We start from the raw sequence: 20443 nt of genomic DNA on the forward strand, positions 1-20443 counted from the left end.
AAATTGAAGATAAAAAACCCTAGACTTTTGGTTGTTGTTGCTAGATTTATTAGCTCTTTGTTTTCCATGCAGCTAACATGTGGTTAAATGTCAAGAGGCTACATGTTTAAGCAATGACTGATTTCACTTTATATTTTTATTTGATTTCGCAATTCAAAGGAAAGAAGCATGCTGATAAGCACAATGGCAGCATAACTGCAGGTTTAACTTTTCTTTCTTTTCTTTCTTTCTTTAAAAAAAAATGCTTTCTGCTACTAAATACCAGGAATCATGACAATTGCAGTAGGCATGTTTGTGTGCCTTTTCTCTGACTTAGATACAGAACACTCTTTGATTTCTGGAATTTGACAGTCTGTGGCTGGCTGCACACGAGCAAGCAAGTGTGCCTTCACAAAAACACACTTTACTGTGCCACATCTCAACTACACTGTAGTCCTACCCAGGGTCATTACACTATACACTTTCCATATTTCTAACAAACATGAAAATGAACAGGACAGGAAGTAGATAGAGAAAGAATAACTGAAACCTGGTAGGGGTATACAACATGAACAGACGAGGCTCCGTGCTAGGCTTCGGAATACTTAAAAGCCCCAAACCCATTTGCTCTTCAGTGCCTGCCTTTGATTATCAGAGCCACATAAAGAGAAAACTTAAACAACTAGTACATTTAAACAATGATTTGGTATAAATCCAGAGTTAATTGTTTTTCAAGTGATGTTTAAACCAATGCCAGTGCAAGGCAAAAGTATCTGGCCTATTGCCAGCACTGTTGTAAAGCATATTAGCTCAGATGAGAAGTACTTCAAGTTAGAGTCAGAGAGTGAGAGAGCAGGAGCGACACTGTTCCCTGTGCTTAGACTCTGCTCAGTTATATCTTCCTCCTTGCTGGGACTAGCTGGATACATGCATACTCAGATCTGTTAGCCAGAAAACATGGGTTTTGCCCTATTTCAAGCTGATTTCTACTCTTTTTTCAGGTGGATTGCCAGCTGCTGATTCTTCTTCTAACACCCTACCAAGATATAGCACCCTCTCTGCCACTAACAATGACCATGACCCTTCACACAAAAACCTCCAGTGTCGCTTTACTGCACCAGATACAAGGCAATGAACTAGAGCCTCTCAGCAGACCTCAGCTGAAGATTCCTCTGGAGCGGCCGATTAGCGAAATGTATGTGGACAGCAGCAAAACTGGAGTTTTCAACTACCCAGAAGGTGCCGCTTATGATTTTTCCACTACTGCTCCGGTGTACAGCTCACCCAGCCTCAGTTATGCCCCTACGACAGAGTCATTTGGGTCTAGCAACTTGGGAGGATTTCATTCTTTGAATAATGTTCCTCCGAGCCCTGTTGTGTTTTTACAGACGGCACCTCAGCTTTCACCTTTCATTCATCACCCCAGCCAGCAGGTACCTTACTACCTTGAGAACGAACCGAACAGCTTTGCGATGAGAGAAGCGGCCCCAACAGCCTTCTACAGGTAAGTCATGCCACTGATTTATTTGAAACAGAGCAGGTGTATAAAACAGTGTTTAAAGCAGGGGGAGAGAGAGAGAGAGAGAGAGAGAGAGAGAGAGAGAGAGAGAGGCATGATTTCTTTCTTTCTGGGGAGTTATGCCATCAGAATTGTTGAGTCACTGCTGAATTATTCGACTCAGCGATAGTGTGGTGTAAATCAAAATGTCTCTTGTGACGGTTGGGTAATTGTTGCTGTGTACGCTAGAAGCGAAATGCATATGAAAAACAAGTTGGGCTGCCTTGGGGAGGGAAAACAACCCTGAAGCCCAAAATAGTGAGATAGGACAGGACAAAACGAAACGCTAGAAATTCAGATGGAAGAGCAGCTATAATGCAAGAGTTTTTTGAATTATACCAATCTGTTCCTTCTATATGTTTACATGTTTGAACGTTAAGTCCGTGGACAGAAAGATTTTTCCATGTCTGCCCTTACACTGCATCAATTGACTTTTATATGAAGTGTTCAGAAAATTAGAGGGTTGCCCTTCCAAATAGTTGTGATTAACTTAAAGATGGTTCTTCAGTCATAAAGAAGCTTTTAGAAAGTGCACCTAAGGCCACGGAGGGGAAATAAGGTAGTCCTAACAATACTTGTGTGCGCACACTCAGTCAATGGTGTGTTTTAAAAGATCGGCTTCTCAGATGTTTTTTCTCTTTAACTTGTAGTACACTAAGAGAAGTCTCAGAGCTGATAAGATTTTTTTTAAAAAAAATCCTTTCCTTTCGGAGAATGAGGGGGAGTAGCATACATTGGCGCTTTAATAGGCCTGCATCTATAAAGAGATTTTAGGGCTCTTTGAACTTGCTGGGAGAATGTGGCTGGTACAATGGTGACAGAAATCATAAAAGCATGAAACAGAAAGTATTGCTTAACTCTCCCACCAACTATACAATTTATTGTGTTGACTTTCTTCGAATCAAGTACAACTTGCACACACATGCATCATGAGTAATGAAACTAAGTGGAGGATCCAGAGAGGGACTGAAACACCACTTATTATTATTATTATTATTGCAAATAATACTCTAAGATGCACCTCTTCTGCATTTGTGATCACATTTGGGGATCTGTTCCAAGAATATTGGGAGCATAATTCTGTAAAATAGTTTGCTGTATTGACGTGAATCTATGTTAATCAATGTGCTTTCTGCTCTACTTGAGATTTCCTTGCTGGTTCCTAGAAATCCAAGGATGCCTGAGCAGCAAACAAACTGTAAAACCAGAAGTAATAATTCCTGCAATATTTATAATTTGTTATCTGCCATACTTACACCTTCAAACACAGAACCTATTGCTGGATTTTAGCCATGGCATGTGTTTTGGTTATGTATTGCCACAGAAGCCCAAAGTCACGCGCCAAAGTCTTGCTGAGCCTGTTTTAAAACACACAAACACACATGTTCCATGAGACATAAAAACAGATAACTTTGAACTGTTGGGGGAAAGTGCTGTTTAATTACAACAGTGCAAAAGAGATTAGAACAAGTGCACAACCAACATGGAACCACTGTGGGCTCCTTTACAAGAAGGCGCAGGATGGAAATTTAATGATAAATAGATAAATAGAAGGAAATGGAACATAAATTGACCTAGCAGGTTCCTAATACATTCCTCTAGTGGAGATTACAACAAGATTAAAAAGGCCACCCACTAGGCCGACTAGGGCATGAGATGCTGCTGAGTATGCAACCTGCCACATATCAGCATGAAGAATGTGCTGTCTGGAAGATGTTGGTCGCCTAAACTAGAAAATAACAACTTTATACTAAATTCAGGTAGGTTGCCGTGTTGGTCTGATGCAGTCGAAATACATAAAAAATTGTCCAGTAGCACCTTAGAGACCAACTAAGTTTGTTCTGGGTATAAGCTTTCATGTGCATGCACACTTCTTCAGATATACACTTCTTCAGGTGTACACTTCTTCAGATATACATTTCTGAAGAAGTGTGCATGCACATGAAAGCTTATACCCAGAACAAACTTAGCTGGTCTCTAAGGTGCTACTGGACAATTTTTTATTTATTTCGAGCTTTATACTAAGCCACAGAATAGTGACAACAAAAGTAGTTCTTGAGAAATAGCCATGTATTACCAACTTTTTGTGACTATATAATATACACAAAGTTATTTGCAATTGATTTCTCTTGGTGTTTTGTGAAAGCTCCAATGATTATCATTCCATTTAGACAAAATCATTTTAATAGTACTTCATATATATATATAGAGAGAGAGATTGCTAAAAACTCAGACATAAAGACTACAGGGTTTTTTTCAGTCATGGAGTGAATGGAGCTGCCACACAGCTCCTGCTTTCTGTGTTTACTATATTGCTTAACATGACTTAACATGACTTCAGTAGAATTAGATAATGGTTCACTAAGGCTAGTATGGTTTGGCGTCTTTAGCCTCAGTTCCACTAGACTTGAGAGAAAATAAAATATTTAGTTTTCAACTGTGTTATCTTGTAAAGTTCATAGTGGAATATAATTTTTCATTGTGGCCTTAAGGTGGCATTTAAGTTACGATGGAACATTTATTTTTTCTATGGATTGCCCAAATGAGGTGATATCAGCATTCAAAAAAGAATTGGACGTATATTTTGGCTAGTGTTATTCTTCTTTCTCTTTAGACTTTTCGGAGGAGCTGTATTCTGGAAAATACAATGTGTTTGGTAGTATGCCTTTCTTTTTGTCCAAAAACCTTTCAAGCATTTTACACTCTTTTTTTCACTGTGTTTTAAAAATAAAATGTTACTTCTACTTTTAAAATATTGCTCTATTGCAAAATTTTATTACTGTGCTTTAACAGACACTGTAATAGTAGAAATACTCTTCACTTGATAATATAAATTAATGCATGTTGAAATTCTACATGTGCTTACTCAGAATTTGGTCCCGTTGAGTTGCGTAAACTTTACTGATAAGGAAGAATGCATAGGCTTGCAGCCTCTTCATATTTTAAACACACTGTTTAAAAACTCCCTATAATTTTTTCAGCTATAAATGATCAAAAATATTGAATTAAATAGTTTAGGTTTCTTAAAAGAATTTCCTATGGTATTTAAGTTTGTGGTTAGGTCTCTTACAAGTTAACAAACCGTCAGTGGTCTGGACTCTTTTCGTATATTTTTCTAACGCTACAGTGTAGATTTATTTCCATTTGTGACTCAGCCCGCAAGTAAGTCTTACTGAACCACTTAGTTTATCAATGGCTGTAAATATGTAAACAATTGAGTGAGACTTCTGAGTAGGCATGCATAGGTTTGTACTGCTACTCTCTAGTATTTAAGATGTTATAATGTTCAAGACGTTAATTATGCTTACTTGGAAGTAAGTTCCATTAGTTTTAATAGAAAAATTCTTTAGATTGCAGCGTTATATGCTAAATTCTCATACAGTTTCAATCTCCTTGCTAAAAGCATCCCCTAGGAATATATATATATTTTTTAAAAAAAATCTGTACACAGGGAGTTGAAGCTAAGATACTGTAACTTTTAGCTAGTTAAGGACTGAGTTGGCACTTGAACTTGTTGTTTGACTGAGCCCTGCATGGCAGGCACTGAGTAACAAAGCAGGCAATTTAGCATTGCATAGAGCTGTAAAGAAGATTATTTCAGTTGCCACCACTTAGCCCTAAACAGCACTAGAAGTTTACTATGGTAACTGAATGCTCACGAATGACCGTGGAAGGAAAGGTTAGAGTAAATTCATTCTTTCATACTAAAAGCACTGTTTGTGGCAAATACATTTTTAGTTTTATTACTGGGATGCCTTTTGGTATGCATTGCGATAAGCTCATCAGCCGTTTCCAGCCTGGCATTCTGAACTACAACCCCCATTATTTATGCTGGTAAAGCTGATAGGAATTGGAGCCTTAAGACATCTGAAGGGCATTCAGTTGGGCAGGACTGGGATATAGCCTTGTGAAAAATGAGGGTACAGTTCTTGCAAATATGATTTTACAACATGTCCCAGCTGTAGATATATAATAATTGATTTACATATTTGCCTGATGTGTGTGCCATGTGCAAAGGTAACATCTGATGTATTGCCACCCTCCTGAATTTTTTCTGTGATCAGAAATTGCTTCTTTGAAGCCTGCAATTACATCTTTGCTCTGATAATTGGCAAGGATAGTGTTGATCAATATAGTTGAATGTTGCTTTTAAAGTTTCCCTGTGTTTAGAGTACCAGAAACGGTTCTGCTGAAGTTTGTTCTTGGCTGCAGCAAAGCAAAGAGTAGTCTGGCTTCCACAAGGGCATGGCTTTCCTCCCCTGCTTGCACAGTCTGAATGAAAGTGGAGGAAGAAGCAATAAGAATAAACTATTTTCAGTTCAGATAATGGGCGCTTTCATTGACATGCTTCATTTTATTTCCAATTAGAATCCCCCTTCTCTCCTCATTCTTGTCAGTGCCATTATAGCTCATTGTTGTTGTAAAGACTGAGGACTGGTGTTAATCCTTGAACTTTACATTCAGGAGAGCAGACACAGAAATACAGAGCATTCATGGCCAATAGCTTTCCTCTGCTAGGGTCCTCACCTCACCTCTGCTACTCGGTAGCTTTCCATTGCTCCCTGATCCCTGGAACTCATGGGTGCTATTGTATGTCACCCCAATGTTCAAGCAGTGCGAGATTCCAGGGGTTCCAGGTCCTTTCCCTGGGTTCGTGTTTCCTTTTGGACAATGAGGCAGAGTGGAGACTGTGGTGTCTTTATGATATATGGTTTATTTACACACCTATACAACCTGACCCTACAGTGGAGGGGTTCACAGCATTAACACACCAAAAGGGTCTTGTTTCTCCCATAGCCACAGCCTTGGATTCAAACAGACATTAGACATTGCTCTGTCTCTTTCTACTCCCAGCTTGCTTCTTTACATCTGGCCCACGTCACTACAACTTTCAACTCTTACATTTGTCTTTTTCTAACTACCAGCCACACCCATTTGTCGCCTCACACAGATCCGTTTCCTTTGTTTCCCCATCACCCAGGCAATCACCTCACCAGGAAGCTAGCCTGGCTTATATTCTAACACTTGCAGGATCCAGGGGTTAGATGGGTCTCTGCATACAACCTACTTCCTCTACCCAACACAAACAAGTGCCTGCTCCACATCTCCCCACGTTTGGACTGGCAGACTACTTGTCTGCCCTATACTGCTGCTAGTGGTATTTTTAGCTGATTGCCCAAACCTTTCTTTACACCCAGTGTCTATCCTTTCAACGATGCGCTTGCAACTCTCTCTGAGCAGCATGAGGAGCATGTTACAGATGGGGTCGAGGTAGAGAAGACCTTCTTTTGTAATCCAGCAGAATTGCGACTAGAAAGCTCAGCGTGGCTGAATGTGCTCATGCTGTTAAAGCAGCCCAAATGCTTCTGTATCCGGCTGAGCTAAATAGCCACTTATAAAAACCCTTCAGTGCTCACAGTAACAGGTTAGAATAACTTCTCTACCTATTTATGCATTGCCAGATTGAGAAGAGTCTGATATAGGAGTTACATCTTCTGGTCTGGATGTTGACCTTGATCTCAGCTGGCAATTATTAAAATCCTTGTTGCCTTGCACTCTAATGTCACCTTTAAGCCTTTGCTAGCCATCTGTCAAACAATACACAAGTTTTTCACACTACACTGTTGAGTCCTTGCACACTGATTGAGTCCACTGGTATAGGCAGTCTGTAGGTGATACCCTAGCTGAAAAAAGTAACAGAAGATATTATTACTAATTAATTATCATTGCTCAGGGGAAGAAGAAAGCTATTGTTATGGATCCGCTTTACTAGAAGCAGTGAAAAGAGTGGGTACACTGTGTGCTCTCTGGTGGCTCTCTTACAGTTGTAGTGTAGCATGTCAACACCGGTTAAACTGCTAGTGAAATAATGAAAAAATGAAGCATGCTATTTATGTGTTTTAGAATATATTCAGTTCTGTTTTGGAAATTATTTGCTTTGGGCGCTATAAACTGGTAAAAGATTAATAGTTGACTTATCATCTGTTTTTAAAAGCATTTTTTTAATATTCTTATGAACATGATCCAGTTTCTTCCAGTGAAACTAATTAGACTGAAGTGTGCTTAACCTTAGCCAGATTGTAGTCTGTTTAAATTTCAACTGTTTTGCATAAACAGATCTCAATATATATGCTTTTTTGAGGATGTGGGATTATTTTGTTAAGTTACATTTTATGAAGCATACTACAAAACATGGATACTTCCCCCCACCCATTACTAATAAAAAGATAAAAGTATGCCAGTTTGTGAGACACGTATAGGCTAACAAGGCTAGCTCTAGTACTTGGCAGAGAGAGATGGGCACCTCGGGTGGCAGAACTGGTGGTGTAGGACAGAGCTGTTTGCCATACAGCATGTCTTGCACCCCCCTAAGCCTGCCAGCTATCTGCAGGAATGGTGGAAAGAATGGTCCCATCGCCAGTATTGAAATCAGGTTTATGTGCTAGTTTGTCTACGTTCTGCACATAGAAGACGGGCGCCATCTTCCTCAGGCAGCAGGACTGTGTTGGTGGTGTACACCAGAGGCGGGACCAGGGGGGGGGGAGGGGGCAAGTGGCCCCCCAAATAAGGAGCTGACCCCTCGCTTGCCCCCCTTTCTACATTCCTTTCATTATCATATGATGTAGAAATATATTTTGCCGTTTCTACTTTGTCAACCACTCCTGGTGCCGCCTCTGGTGTGCACTGCCATTAATAGCATCCATTTGGCTGAAGCAGTGCAGCCTGTTTTACTTGGAATGTGACTTTTCACAGCTCTTATACAATGAATTTTAAGTATGATGGGCAAAATTTATATAGCTAGCTGGAATATTTTTTTTTCTCTCTCTCTGCCTCAAAATAGAGTTAAGGTAGCATAATAGCTGTGACTGAGCTGTACATCTGTGAACTAAATCAGTGGTTCAACTCTCACTTCTTGCACATTTCAAAGGGAAACTCCAGTGTGAAACTGATGAAGTGCAACTTATCAGAAAGCTAAATGGGTTCTTGTACCACTTTAGGTGTTGATTTAATCCGCAATGTTAGTTGATTGTGTGATCACCAGTTACTGCTGTTGTGAACCTACTGGAAATTGAGAAAGGTGCTGCCTTTTAGCCTCAGGCCTCCTTCCTGCATTGGCAATATGCAAATAACAGCATTGACCGATTTTAAAGGATTGTTGTAGGAATTACTGAATGATGTCTGTAAAACACTACACAGATGCTTATTATTCATAATAACACATTTTGCAAAGGCTGACCTATAGAAGGGCTACACATGCTCAGTATTAGCACTGGAACCATTTTTTATTATTATTTAATGGAAGTCTCTGTCTTCTTTTCCTTTGCAAGTTGTCAACGGGACATGCAAATGACATTAGTGTAGACAGAGTGTGGCCATTCATGCACTGTAAGAAAGGAGGAAATGCCAAAAGCAAGGACAAAAGAGGACACAGGGTTGCATTAAATTTGTACAGTATATGATAATGTGTATGTAATTAGAAATAATTACTGGAATTTAAAGACAAATATCATACCTCTCACTATAGTTGGGAAGACTGTGGCAAGGTGACCTTGTGTGCCTGTTCAGTTTTTTTCTAGATGCTAACTCCTGATAATCTTCAAGGCCCTTCTTACATTCTTTTTCTTTAAACTAGGCACAGACAAGACAAAGAGAACTATCCTTTGTAAGGTGAGACATGTGGTCACCCTACATTACTGTTCAGTCCAAGCAGTGTGGTTTGGTCAAGGATATGAATCCATTGTTCAACTATGCTTTCTGATATAGGCCATCTTCCTAGTTTATCACATGCTGGGAATATAGTAAGCTCTCAAATTATTCACACTTAACTTGTGCACATTCAGCTTTACTCGCTTGCAAAAATAAAATAAAATTAAAAAGGGGTCTGACAGGAGGCGAGGAGTGTGCGGGAAAAAAGACTTTGGCAATCCCACCTGCCATTGAACCCAATGTATTTTGACTACATGCAATTTTGGCTTTAGGCACGATCCCTGGAACGTAACCCCCATGTTAGTTGCGGGCATACTGTATAAAGTTCTGCTTCATTCCAGTAAGGACACATACTAATTGGTAGTTAAACACATCCAACAATCACAGTGCATAGGCCCTGAAGGGAAGTGGAAAGAGTCGCCACTTAATGATAAGTGATTCCTGTGACAGACTCACAGGAATAAAACAGCAGATTTCTTTCCTGAATGTCTCTAGAAAATCCAAAAGGGAAAACCTCTGAGCTTTCCAGACTGAACAAGGTTTTTTTGCAGGTTGCCTTGATATCATGCTTAGAACTTTTTAGAGTCCAAATCTTTTCTGATTGTGTGTTTGCACTTTATGTGTTTTAGTTAAGACCTATAAACACCAATTACTTCCTATTATAGTAAAGACTAAAGTAGCAATCTTCAAAGTAAGTAACTACTACATTTATTATTGTTGTCATTCTTGTTTCAATTTGTATGCCACTTTCCCACAAATGAAATCAATGCAATAACCGTCAACATGCCAATTCAGTTCAAAACATAATACAGCAATACAAATAAATAATTCATTTTGATAGTCTGGATATTATAACATTTTAGATTTATTATAAAATGAACTATCAATCGTACCAATTGATACCAGTTAGTTTTAAAAAATCAGAATCAGAAACGACAAATATTTCCAGTGCAATCAGATATTAAGAGTGAAATAACCAGCAACCAAGTACATTGTGGTACTAACAAATAAAGCACACATTTTTATAGGGGTTAAGAACTGAAGTGCACACAGCTCCTAGCAGCTTTATAATTTACTACAAAGTGCACAAAAATCACCTTTCATTAATCCTCACAGGAAGCCACTCTTCTTTCGACAATTGATGGCTTCAATGACCTCTTTCAGTCTGGCCTCTCATCCAGACTCCCATTAAAGCCATCAGATAACCACAGAAACTAAGAGTATATTTACTTAATGTCAGCACTGAATTAGGTTACTGAGTGTCCATACAGCGGTGCACAGAAATCCGTTAAGAACAGTTATTCAGCAATACACACACTTTACCAAATGTGTCTGATGGAGAAGTCAGAAAAGATTATCTATACACAGACATGTTCCTGTATCTTTTCCCCCATCTTATGTCTGAGTGTTGCCACTGTCCCCTTTTTTTCTAGACTAGGGATACCAATATGGCCAGTGATCAGGCATTATGGGAATTATAGTTCAACAATCTCTGGAGGGCACAGTGTTGGCATAGGTTTTTTTCTTAGTGGCGCAGTAAACAGGTTTGGGTTGAAGTTTCTGTCCTGAAGCCAAGTGGTGGGCAGACAGGTCATATAATGTCCAAAAGCAGCCTAGAGAGGGCCAGCTTAGTTGACCTGTGTCTTGAAGTGGCTCATAATCCAGGCCACAACCCTGTCCAAACTTCTCCCTGGAGACTGATGCAGGATACGCACCCAGTGAGCCAAAGCTTACCCACATCTGTAATCAATAAAGTTGTGGCCATTTTTTAATCCCAAAGTTGTATCCCACCTGTGCTCATGTTTCTGCCCTCAGAGGGTGGATCTGCAGTTAGCCTACTATACAAAGATAAAATTTACATTCATTGCTCCCCCACTGAAATGTGGCCCCTGAACTGTTGCCCAGAATGGAATGTGGCCCTCGCCTTAAAAAATGGCCCCTCTGTCCCTGACCTAATAGACCAATACAGTACAGCACAGTACTTGTTTCACCCAAGTTCAAAGAAGCCACAGAGGCTATTTATTTTTGCCGTTTTGATTTTGCAATATTAAGGGTAGCTGTACTTGCCAGGATGTGATATGGATAGTCTACTGTCCACATATATGTTATTAGAATTTATATTTTTCGAGCCCTGATAAGTTTACGGGACACTTGCAGCTCTCTTTCCAGGGCCTCTTCACACCATAGCAAGTTCTTTGGTGCAGTGACTTAACGCTGGGCAGATTGGCAGCAGTATATTTGTTTCTTCTTCTGTCTTGGCAACAAGATGCCCACCTGCTGTCTATAATTTGCTTTCTTATTATGGACTGTTTTATAATATCCATAAAACTTAATAGTATGACTAGCAGCATTGGTATAGTTATGAAAGAGAGCATTCCTATATCTGACACAGCAGGAAATCATTAAATGATGGGAAAATTACAGGATGGGGGTAGAATCAATTTGGTTTATTTTTAAATGAAGAATGGACAGAATTTGCTTTTCATTAATGCTGCGATCCTTTTTAATAGCATGTTGAAAGACATTATATGTTACTCATTCATAAAGTTTAAGATACTTAAGCAAACTGAAAACTGTTCTAGGTTGGCTACATTGGACCAGTTATCTGCTATAAAAGAATTATGAAATTTATTAGATAGAAGAATCAGAAAAAATACTACTGCATCAATGGGAAACTGTCTATAAATCTAGATTTTCCTAAATGTCAGGTTTTGTTGCAGTTACTTAAATGGACATGCCATTCAAGCTTATTTGAATAATTCTGCATATTATGAACTTGATATATTTGTAGGTATATGAAATACCTATAAAATACAGTAAGAAGCCTATGGAAAAACAATGGCAGCAGTTATCTTAAACTTGAAGTTAAAGGCAAAATATCCAGCAACTTTCATAACACTAGCTTGGACCTAGTGTGTATAAGTTTGTATATTTTTTTTTGGTATATGCCATCCTACTAACTTCTTGACTGCTATATTCAGTAACAGCTGAAAAGTGGCAGTTGCAGAGAATTATGTACATGGAATTATGATCATGTACCAAATGTTGTTTACTGGTTTCCATTAGTCTTCTTCATAAATGTCCAATCAGAGTAGTTCATGACAGTCAAAAGCATGCTTGCTTGTGGTCTTCTCAGAGACATGTAATGTGGTACAGACAACTTCATGTGGGTCCTCATTCACAAACTGAAAAACCATAATGTGATTTTTCCAAGTTAAGGAAGGGAAGGCTGGGCCAAAATGAATGAAATCAATGTCAAAAGGGACAAATGTAAGGTTCTGTACTTAGGCAGGTACAGTATAACCAGCTGCACCAATATAATACGGGGAACTGACACATCACTGTTCTATTTATTTATCTACATACATACATACATACATACATATACATATTGCCCTTCGCCTGAAGATCACAGGGCGGTTCACAAAATGGAAACATAAAATGCATAATAAAGCAAAAGCAAAAGCAAACCAATAATGCTCCCCTCCCCAGCCAAATGCCTATCTGAAGAGAAACATTTTCACCTGGTGCCTAAAGATATGTAATGAAGGTTCCAGGCAAGCCTTCTTGAGGAGAGCAATCCACAAACAGGGAGCTACCTCAGAAAAGGCCCGTTCCTATGTTGCCACCTTCTGGACCTCTTGTGGGGGAGGCACAAAGAAGGGCATCAGATATGATCGCACGGTCCAGGTCGGTTCATATGAGGAGAGGGCGATCCTTGAGGTATTGTCCTAAGCCATTTAAGACTCTATAGGTCACAACCAACACTTTGAATTGAGCATGGAAACTAATCGGCAGCCAGGCCAGGATTGGTGTAATATGCCCAAATCATCATGTGCTAGTCAGCAATCTGGCCATTAACAGTGCTTCAGTCTTATCTGGGTCGAACTTCAGTTTGTTGGCTCTCATCCAGTCCATTACTGAGGCAAAACATTGGTTCAGCACATCACTGCCACACATGCAGGTTTAAAGAGCTGTGTGTCTTCAGCATATTGCTTCAGAACCTCTGAATAACCCCACACAGTGGTTTCATGTTACTTCTGTTTCATCATTTTTAGTGATGGCATCCTACTAACATTACCAGTGCTCATCATTCACAGGTGAGACAAGAACAGTCTGCAGATGGGACAAGTTTGGCTATGATGGCTATTCTCACTGTCTTATTTCCTGTAGTTTTTTTCCAATTGCGGCCTCCTCACTTTCTGTTTTCTGGGCACACTTCTGGTGAGCATGAAGGAGGCATCTTTTAATTTCTCACCACACACTCCTCCACCAGCAATTTAAGAGCAGTATAGTATTGTGTTGATGGTGATGGTGATGATAATTATTATATAAAATGATAATAGTTGAAAAAGAGGCAGAAATAGAAATATCGAGACTGCTCATATAAGCAAAGAGAGAGTAGTAGAGATAGCAGTATGGCAACAGAAATGGTGTGGTTTTATTTTTTTGGCAGTTCTGCAAGTAATAAGCCATTATGTAAGCCTCCTAGAAGAATGAAAGTATAACTGAGTATACTATATGTGGAATTCTGAGGAAATGAGATTCTGATAGACTGACAAAATGCAACTCATACACTAGCTTTTCAGTTCAAGTTGTAGAATGGGAAAGTAATGTATCAATATTGGAGCTGCAGGAAATGCCTAGTCCTAGTTTTTCCTGCATTTATGAGCCAGCAGGAGTTCATTCAACATTTCTGTGGCATTCAACAGACCACAGAAGCATTTCAACAACTGTCTGTTTCAGGGCCAAACTAGATGTGACATACAGTCCTATCTCTCTGCCAACAGGCTGTTTGTTTATTTGAAAAGAAGCCTCAGAGGCTGAGACTAGGAGTGGAACGAGTAGCAGGCTTCATTAGCACTTTGCCCTGTGCCCGTTTGTCCTGTGGAGAAAAGATGTAAAGTCCAAAACCAAATTCATGCAGTGTTTTGTTTGGGTTTTGCATTGATTCCTTCTTGTTTCACTTCACTCTGTTTTTGTTTGATGTACTTTGTAAATTCATAGGACGTGAATCCTTGCTGAACAGGACTATTATTAGTTAAAGTATTGTTAGGAGTTTGTAGTGGGTATATACTCTGGGTTCCTTCTAGGCCTGCGTAGAATCTAGTAGAAGAGCTGCTGAACTGGTCAGGCAAGTTTCTTTGGGAGATAATGGCTTTAGTGGCCAGTTAGGTACAGTGATTTAACAGACCCAAAGAGTGTTCTTCCTTTTGTGTGATTACTGTTTCGCAATTCCACAGTAATTCTACCACAGCCATCTAAATTATACAGGGGGGTCTCCATGGGTGGAAATGGCTCCCTGCTTCAGACTTTTGCCCTGGAACTCATGGTGGGCTCTAGCGTAAAAGAGTGATGCTCCTGAGAGGACAGGACTTGGCAGCCGTCCCCTGTGCATGTTTGAATGTCTCTACAAATAGAGGCTTTGGGGAGAATGCACCAACCTTGCCTCAGTTTTCTAGTCAGTTAGCTGCGGCCCAGTTATTTTATCTTCAGTCAACCTACATCTCTCTCTCCCCAATACAAACTGCAGCCAATTCCAGACTGTATCTCTGCCCTTTTCTGTTAGCTGGAAGGTATCAATTTCCTAAGCTCTGGTGGGAATTATGATCCTAAAATTGGAAGTTTCCCAGCAATCAGAGGAACATTAGTTAGCAATAAAACATCAACTGAACATCCTAGACTATTATAAAACCATCAACCTACCAAAGCATGGTACATGATGTTTCTATATTTAATTCTTTAAAGGTAGAGGTAAAAAGCAACACTGGAAAACTGAGTTCAGTCAGTCAGTTTTATTGCACATAGCCAAAGGCTGCCGCAATGTACACAGGATCATTCAACAATTAAAAGAAAATATACTGGATTAATACAAAAGACTTAAAACATTTATATTATCAAGACATTACCTTGTTTAGAGTTTAGAGCTATAAAAGTACTTTAATATACAGGTTAAGACATTAAACAATGAAATTTATAGGCTAAAATTGGAAAACTGAGTTAACAACCAACCTTCTAGCTGTATAGTTGGGAACTATCATTAGCTGAGTTCCTTAATAACTGTGAGCTCCTCCAGACTGGTGGTTTTGTGTATGTGTGTTCTGCAATATGTCTTTGATTTATAAGGACTTAAACAATTCAGGACCACAGTACCTCAAGGACTGCCTCTCTCCATATAAACCAACCCAGACTCTGTGATCATCATCTGAAATCCTTCTTAATGTGCCTCCTCCATGTGATGTTCAGAAGATGGCAACATGGAAATGGGCCTTTTCAGTAATGGTTCACTTTCTGTGGAATGTTCTCCCCAGGGAGGTTTGTCTGGTGCCTTCATTGTACATATTTAGGTGCCAGGCGAAAATGTTCATCTTCAATCAGGCCTTATTAACAGTCTATGTCCTTTTAAATCTGTGTACAGGAGGAGGGGTTATTGTTTTGTTCTTGTTCTTGTTTTTATTATATACTTAATGGTTTTAGTCTGTATTTTATGCTGTGATCTGCCCCGAGATGTTAGATGAAGGAAGGTATACAAAATTGATTGATTGATTGATTGTGTTAGTGGTGGATTTATACTGAACTGTCCACACATCATTTTTCTCTATTTGTTCTTTTATGCTTCCCTATATATTGTGATTTTAAAATGGATAGTGTAATTTGTAGATTTGGGGGCTATGCATGTATGCACAAACATACCAACCCAGGGTTCTGATGTGATCCAGGAAGCACATGACCCAGCCCCAATCTCTTTTTTTCTTTTTCCTTTTTTGGAGCAGGGAGCTAATGTTCAATTAGGGTAAATATGGCTCACACCTTATGAACCCTCATGCTTAGTTTGGCAGTGATAAGAGGCACCCAAACCTATACTACCACAGTTTCCCGGTGTCTGGGCATTTACTGCATTTCAAAAGGAGTTGTGTGCACATATAGATGTTTTCCAGTAGAGTTGAAGTTATGCCCCTGCCCATATAGTGTTCCTCTTCATGTTGAAGAACTCTGCCTATGTGCATGTATAGAACACCTTCCAATGTCTGCGGAATGTGGAGGCAACAGGGGAATGTGGCGATGGCAGGCAGAGCAATAATGTGCAATACTGTGACTTCCTGTGCACATTCTTTCAATGTGCAGAGGGGTTCATGTGAGCCCTCCTAAGAGCAGAGGCATGAGATGGTGGCAAGGCCATTATGGGCTTTGAAAGTAAGGATAAATACTTTCATGACATAGATATATCAATTGTTCCTCAGTCCACGTTACTAATTCCTACACATACAATTAGATAGCTGGACAATTCAGAGATTAACTGGCTTTCCCAAGGTCCTTATTAATTTGATGTCTCTTAGTCCTTGTAAAGACAATATCAGTGATTTGAGCTCCAAACTTTCTGAGTGAATACTTTCAAAGTCTTTTCTATTATTTTCTTCTAAAGATTTGGCCAAATCTTGCATTATCGTTCTATGCATTTAACTTATTTGCCAGTTTCCACTTTTACATAATCACTGTGTCTTTTGTTGCAAAAGCACTTCGTAAAGATGTCTCTTTGCTTTATGAAACATTTGATTGTGTCCAAATTGTCTATTAGAAACCTTTTTTGTGTCAGCACGGAATCTACATCCTATATTGTATTAATTCACTTCAGATGACAGGCCAATCCCACAGTAAATGATTAATTCAACTCTGTAAATGTCAGCACTGGTCGTTTGGTTTAAGGTTTCAGTGATTTGGAAATGACCTCAGTCCAGGCTTCAAAAAATTTGGCAAGTTTGCAGCACTTTGGAAAGGGCAGAGGTTGCTTGTAAAAGTGTGAGGTCAGTGGTTTTACACTCCCCCCCCCGATAAGTGTCCATTTTCTTGATATAAGTCTTTAATAAGATTATGATGTATGAATGCTTTAGGCCAGGCATAGGCAAACTCGGCCCTCCAGATGTTTTGGGACTACAGCTCCCATCATCCCTAGCTAACAGGACCAGTGGTCAGGGATGATGGGAATTGTAATCCCAAAACATCTGGAAGGCCAAGTTTGCCTATGCCTGCTTTAGGCTGCAATCATGCATATTGACCTGAGCTTGCAGAGCACGGTGGGACTTATTTATGAGTAAACATGAATCAATTATGTTGCTAGTTAATGAATGTTAATTCTGACTCTGTTGCAGAAGGCGAATACTTTGGTTTAGAGTCCACTCAGTTCACTTCAGGTAGTTGTTCTACTACGTTGTGCAACTGTTTGTTTCCCAGGACTCAGAATTAACTTTCTTCCTGCAGTTTGTTGATCTTCATAGGGATAACTCTATCTTCCAGGGTAAATAATAAGTTACATCTATTCAAACATATCAAGTCTGCAAACTCACTCTGTGTCCTGGGTGTCAGAATGGAATCCTGCAGCAGACCTTGAATCGGGGACTTGAAGGTTGTCAGGCAGGGATTCCACCAGCTCTTCAGGGTACTTCAGGGACAGTTTGTTCACTGGTGCAAGGAACTAGGAGGCTGGCTCTTTCTAGCTATGGGTTGTTTTCATCTTGCTGCATCTCTCATTTTCGATTGCCCCATCCTCAAGTGTACAGGTAAAGGGGCAGATGGATTGTCAGTTTTGTCAATTAGAATTTTGGCAATGAATTGCCATTTCTCTGTTTCTCATTCCTAGTGTTAAACCAAACAACCATATCAATTTGTTGTTTGTTTGTTTGTTTGTTTGTTGTTATTTAGACTTGTCAGCATTTTAAGTGTGCATTTCTCCTACTATTCATGTATGGGTATGCACTTTCCCCTAATGTACACATTGTTTTGCAAACAGTTTCCCCTAATTGATTGTCAGTTCATTTTCAGGCCCTCACATTGGTGTTCAAAGCTATAAACAACTTAGACTATAAATATCTGAAAGGAGAGCTCCATCCCCCTCTACTTGCAGAATGATGCTGGTGTCATTGAGTGCCCTGCTCTGCCCACAAAAAGTGCAGGTGTGTGGAGGTACCACTGGCAGGATTCTCACTGGTGGTTGCTTATGAAGCGTCCCCAAATGGGACATTCTGGGGGTGGAAGTAGTAGGGTCTAGGATACATGGACTCCTGTGCTGGCCACACTGCTGCCAATTTGGGCCAAACTGCTATGCTATGCCATGCCATGCCATGCCAAGCAGAGTTTTGTTTGTCCCAGATGCAGCTGTGACTATGCTGCTCCATCATACCTGCTGCTGCCTAGCCAGTCATTCCTCTACTCACTGTATGAAATCCTTTTGGAATGTTACACTGTAAATAAGATAAGGTAATAGAAAGCACAAATTGTTTCACTTCCTCTTCCTGCTTTTCAGTAATGCATGGAAGTATAATAGAATCATAGAATTGTATAGTTGGAAGGGATCCCGAGGGACATCTAGTCCAAGCTCATGCAGTGAAGGAATCATTCCATTATCAGCCGGGATTCTAGAATTATAATTGGCCTTTAAAGGAGATGCCCTCACCTGATTCAAACCACACTACTCTGATATCTGCCTTCCATTAGGTATCATGGGCTGTGCTGGATGGATGATTAAAACAGAGCCTGCACAGTTGCAGCTCCCATGTCCTCCCTACTCTCTTAAATTCACTACATCAGTAAGCATCTTGACTGCAGTTGCATCTTTCGTGCCCCTTGGAAGCAACAGGTGGTCCTGGGGCCCCAGAAGCTTCTCAGTCTGAAGCTGGAGGGCACGCTACAGTTTATTGTCTCTCACCCTCAACAGGTAGTTCTTGTTGCTTTGAAGTCATCCTTTGCCTTACACCATGTCCTCATTTTATTTTGTTATTAGAAGAACCCTCTCCCACTCCCTGCCGAACTTGACTAAAATGAATTTGGGAAAAACACTGACATATTTCTACTTTTTGACATCTGGGACCCACAGCCTTCAGTTGCTTTCCAGTGCCTTGTTTGGTCACAATAACTGTAGGCAAAGGAACTTGCTAGACCACTGAACGCTTCAAGGGATACAGGGAATATGGTACTGAATACATCTGAACCACAGATTGTAAGCTTTGTTTGGTTTTGGTTTTCTGATTCATGCGCAGACCTTTTGGGTACGTGTCTGCAACAATTAAGTCTAGGAATGGTGTTTGGTTTTATTGCTTGTCAAGAGTACAAAAAACATTAATGTTTCTTAACAGGGAAGCCTGTGGCTCAAACTAGCAGCTGTCTGCTAGTTGGAGCCACAGGCAAACTAGCAGCTGTCACTTGTTTTTGCGAAAATTATCTGTAATTTTGTCACCCCAGTGTTAGATTACTACAGTACACTCCACAAGTGGCTTAAGGCTTGAAACTATACCAGAGAATGCCTTTGGTGGCAAATAAATTTGTTCATTATTAAATGGTGTTCTGTGCTAGTAAACCAGAAACAAATTGCATCTATTTTTCATTTTCTGCACCAGCTGGAAACCAGTTACTGGATGACATTCAAGCTGTTGGTTAGACTGATAAAACTGTTTATGGTGTCCTTGCTGGTTATTAAAGCAACTGGTGCCCATCTTTTTAGTAACACAAGGCGAAGGTTACCCAAAAAGCCTCAAGTTACAAGCATAGGATGTTTTTGCACTTATAAATGGGCTATTGTGTCTACACATGGAAGTATGTAATTGGGAATAGTCAGCTTATCAAATACCAGTCCTGTGAACTGCAAGTGTTTTTCTGTTAAATGCTTTTGGAGCTTCTATTATAAAAGAGAAATAATACTATATCACCCTTTGAGAAGTTGTATGGGTGATCATTCTGACAAAATATTCACATTTATGCATTGGCAGGAATCATTCTGAAGCCTGTACTTCAAATGACCTTTTGTGGGTGACCAACACAAGAAAAGGCACTGCAATGATAGTTATTTTAGAGATGGATTTCATGAGCATTGTTTGTGCCTAGGATTTCAAATGTTCTGCTCTTGTAACCATTTATGTGCTGTTTTTGCAAAGAGAAAGATTTGCTATGCAAATAAAGTGAAAGTAAGGGAATAGAGAAACTGTAGAAAGACTGAAAATGGGAAGAAAAATCAATGGAAAATGAAGGAAACCGATTGAAGGGCTGGTTTGAGGTTAATGAGTAAACAGTACAGGAAGTGAAAGTGAATGCTACAGATGGATAGGAGAATGCTAAGGGCATTTATCTCACTGGATGAACATTGTGTCTACTTCTGATTATTTCAGATTCCCTAAGCCTCCAGGCTAGTTGCTCTCTGAGGGTTATTTGTTC

General features: G+C 39.7%; 1 protein-coding gene across 9 annotated transcripts in view; it reads left to right on the plus strand.

Annotated features, from left to right (window-relative positions):
• Nucleotides 1-20443, plus strand: part of ESR1 (estrogen receptor 1) — a 237624-nt gene that overhangs the window by 107353 nt on the left and 109828 nt on the right. For 7 of the 9 annotated variants that reach the window (XM_081854342.1, XM_081854344.1, XM_081854343.1 and 4 more), the window contains one exon: nt 981-1483. In XM_081854342.1, the coding sequence (XP_081710468.1) occupies nt 1050-1483 (434 nt within the window). In that variant the 5' untranslated portion in view covers nt 981-1049. Of the gene's footprint in view, nt 1-980; nt 1484-18804; nt 18826-18853; nt 18954-20443 lie in introns of those variants that run through there. The other 2 variants (XM_081854339.1, XM_081854346.1) reach the window with 2 other exon arrangements.

The sequence above is a fragment of the Podarcis erhardii genome (assembly GCF_964252035.2).
Source record: "Podarcis erhardii genome assembly, chromosome: 3".
NCBI classification, from domain to species: Eukaryota; Metazoa; Chordata; class Lepidosauria; order Squamata; family Lacertidae; genus Podarcis; species Podarcis erhardii.